Source organism: Phalaenopsis equestris, unplaced genomic scaffold (assembly GCF_001263595.1).
Source record: "Phalaenopsis equestris unplaced genomic scaffold, ASM126359v1 Scaffold000468, whole genome shotgun sequence".
NCBI classification, from domain to species: Eukaryota; Viridiplantae; Streptophyta; class Magnoliopsida; order Asparagales; family Orchidaceae; genus Phalaenopsis; species Phalaenopsis equestris.
The window spans coordinates 648,263-651,866 of record NW_018164909.1 but is presented as its reverse complement, the minus strand read 5'-3'; the positions used below and the strand labels follow the sequence as shown (position 1 = coordinate 651,866).

Genomic DNA, 3,604 nt, shown 5'->3' with positions numbered 1-3,604 from the left:
GTTGTCTATGCATACTATTTATGTTATTAATCCAATATATAAATCTTGAATTGTAATCTTTATGTTATGTTATTGTGTTATATTTCTTAAATAACAATATTTTTTTATGACAATTATGTTATATTGCTTGAATTACATTGTATTTATGAAACCTATAATCCACTTCATTTTACTAGTTGTGATTGCAATCTTTCAATATTATAGTCTTAAGACTGTTAGAACACGCAATAATCAACTGTACATAAATTGTATTTGAAAAAAGTTTAAATTCAATTCGAATCATATTAAATTCATGTGCAAACCATGTTCATACCATGATTGAATTTTTCTTGAACATTGCTTCAATAGAGTTTCAACCTATGATTCCAATTCTATTCTAATAAGAGTTAACAAAATTCAAAAACTAATCGAATATGGTTCCAACTTTGAATCATATTTGAATTTTTCACTTGAGGTGAATTTAAAATAAATAATTTGGCATTTTGATTCGTTCAATCTTTCAGGCTCAAATCACTAAGAGAATAAGTATCAATTACATTTTGTTAACTCTATTTAAAATAAATTTTTTTATCTAATAATTCATTTATTTTGAGGAATCACATTATGAAGATTTATGATAAACATAGCTTTATTGATAAAAATATATTAGAATATATAAACATATATTTTTTTTCTATTTTGCATATTTTGCAAGTAGAAGAAGGAGAATATTCAGAAATTCACCAATATAAGGACCGAAGCTTGAACCGGAGGCAACATGAAAGCCAGCGGAGATCGACACACCGAGCTGTTGCACTGTAAACAGATCTCAGCCCAGCGCGGTTGCAATTCTCTACCGGAGGTCGGGATCTCGTCGACGGTAGCCACCGTTTCCCTTTCTATTGGTCAATCATATGTAGCCATTCTCAATTCATCTGCCTACGATTTGCATCTTTCTGTGCAGATCTGAGATACCTAGGCCCTGAGTTGTTCCCTTCTTCGCATTCCATCGTTTTTAGATCTGGATAGCGTCGGATCTCACCTGTCCGGCGTTTTATTTCAACTTTTGATTTTGGATTTCGTATGCAACCGACGGGTAGGGTTTTTGGAGATCCATACTCGTATTAGGGACGGAGCAAGGCAAAGATGCTGACTAAGTTCGAGACCAAGAGTAATCGGGTGAAGGGGCTTAGCTTTCATAGCAAGAGGCCGTGGATCCTTGCTAGTCTTCACAGCGGTGTGATCCAGCTATGGGATTATCGCATGGGAACCCTGATCGACCGCTTCGACGAGCACGATGGACCTGTTCGTGGCGTCCACTTTCATAAATCGCAGCCCCTTTTTGTCTCTGGCGGTGAGAAGTTTACTTGTTTGTTTCTTTTTCCGATGGTCTTTGGTTTACTGTTTTTTGAGATTTTGCTCCGGAAATAGTCTATTGCAGTGCTTAGATCTATGTTGCTTTCTCCTCAATTGCATGTCTGAGTATTCTTTTCATTGCGATGCTTAGAAATATCCGGCTGTTCTTGCAATCGCTTTTAATTGGTTTTATTTATTGCTTTTTAATACTGGATTGTTTTGGATTTTGATCTCTTCCTATCTTATTTATTTATATTTATATGTAGTGCATGATCCAGTGCGTTTTGATGTTCGTAAATGATTTCAGTTTGACTGGCACTGTGAAGCATGCATGTGCACTATCCATCTGCTTATATATATACCGTCTCTTTCTCTGGAACGATAGAAAATTATCTATCAAGGGATTTACAGGAGTTTGTTCATGATAATGATGACATCAACAAGTAAAGTAATGCTGTCTTGCAGGTGATGATTACAAGATCAAGGTTTGGAATTACAAAACTCACCGTTGCTTGTTCACTCTGCTTGGGCACCTTGACTATATTCGTACTGTACAATTCCATGATGAGTATCCTTGGATTGTTAGTGCAAGTGATGATCAAACTATTAGAATTTGGAATTGGCAGTCTCGTACTTGCATTTCAGTTTTGACTGGCCACAACCACTATGTGATGTGCGCATCATTTCATCCAAAGGAGGATCTCATTGTATCTGCTTCTCTTGATCAGACTGTTCGTGTTTGGGATATTGGTGCCTTGAGAAAGAAAACAGTGTCTCCTGCTGATGATATTTTGCGTCTAAGCCAGATGAATACTGATTTGTTTGGTGGCGTTGATGCAGTTGTCAAATATGTTTTGGAAGGTCATGATCGGGGAGTCAATTGGGCATCTTTTCATCCTAACCTGCCTCTCATTGTTTCTGGAGCTGATGACCGGCAAGTGAAACTATGGAGAATGAATGGTAATGCCTACAAAATCTGTGTATCCTCTTTATCATAGTGAGCAATATATTAAATAGTTGTTTAGTGCTAGCTTAATGTTTGCCTGCCTATTATTTTTATACCATCTCCACCACCAAACACACATTAAAAAAAGTAAAGATGCTGTTTTTAGTATTATTCATGTTTTCATTTTTCTATGTTTTGGTGATACATGCAAACAAACAAATTCTTTCCAAATTCATTATAATTGTAAAATGGAATAATAATAAGATTCTAAGAAGTAGTATTATGATTTTTATTCCATTATTTACATGAAGTGAGAGCAGTGACACAAAATGATAATTGCATGGTAAACAATCCTCACAATCTGCATCGTAACTATACCATGGAATGATTGTAAAATCCTATGAAGATGAATTTTCATGTTTTTTAATTATGATGCAAGAGAACTTACACGCCGAATGGGAATAACATGCAAGTTTCTTTTGGAAAAAATTATTAAAATACATGATTATATATGAAACACTTTATTTTCTAAATTTTTGTAATATAAATAAACGTGTTAATAAAAACTTATGTTCTGCTTTCTCTTTTATTAAAACTTTATTGAGAGGAGCAAATTCATTTCGAGCATCTTCACCAGAACTCCAAAATATTTAGAACGCATATGCATAAGTGTATTTCTACCTTAAAATTCGTAATATGTTTCTGAAATTTTTATAAGAAAAAAATTATTTTATTTTTTTAATGTGATAAATCTTTCTTAAGAATTCTTATTCAACATCATGTATGCAGTGGTAAATTATCATGTCACACGGAAGACATATTTCAACATTAAGTTACGGAATAATAAATATCTTAAGTCTAATTATCATCTAAACATATTTAAAAGCATGATCAAATGTGCAATGTTAATTGATGTTATTAAAAATTTCAAATTACATCGACGATAATCATAATAACTTGCACCATTCATCTTGTTCGGTAAATTTAATATAATCTCTATATTAGAAGAGTTTACATGTATTTTTTGTAAAAAATTTAGGGAAAAAAAATGATTCAAAATTTCAATTGATCTAGTTACTTAGCAATTATATATTATCCATAAGTTTCTTTCTTTTAAAATATTGTAAATCCAATTAAGATAGATAAAATCGGAAATTATCTAGCATTTAAAATAGGTATATAATTTGAAATTTTTGCATTAACATATAAAAAGTATTTATATGTGTTGAAATTCTAATTTAAAATGAAAGGATATACATACATACACATACACATACACATATACATATACATATACATAAAGGGAATATATATATATATATA

General features: G+C 32.1%; 1 protein-coding gene across 3 annotated transcripts in view; it reads left to right on the top strand.

The window, feature by feature from the left end:
* The first annotated feature begins 741 nt into the window (after positions 1 to 741).
* Positions 742 to 3,604, top strand: part of LOC110027911 (coatomer subunit alpha-3-like) — a 6,450-nt gene continuing 3,587 nt past the window's right edge. The window contains exons 1-3 of one of the 3 annotated variants that reach the window (XM_020729543.1): positions 742 to 859; positions 944 to 1,333; positions 1,801 to 2,295. In XM_020729543.1, the coding sequence (XP_020585202.1) occupies positions 1,126 to 1,333; positions 1,801 to 2,295 (703 nt within the window). In that variant the 5' untranslated portion in view covers positions 742 to 859; positions 944 to 1,125. The other 2 variants (XM_020729545.1, XM_020729544.1) reach the window with 2 other exon arrangements.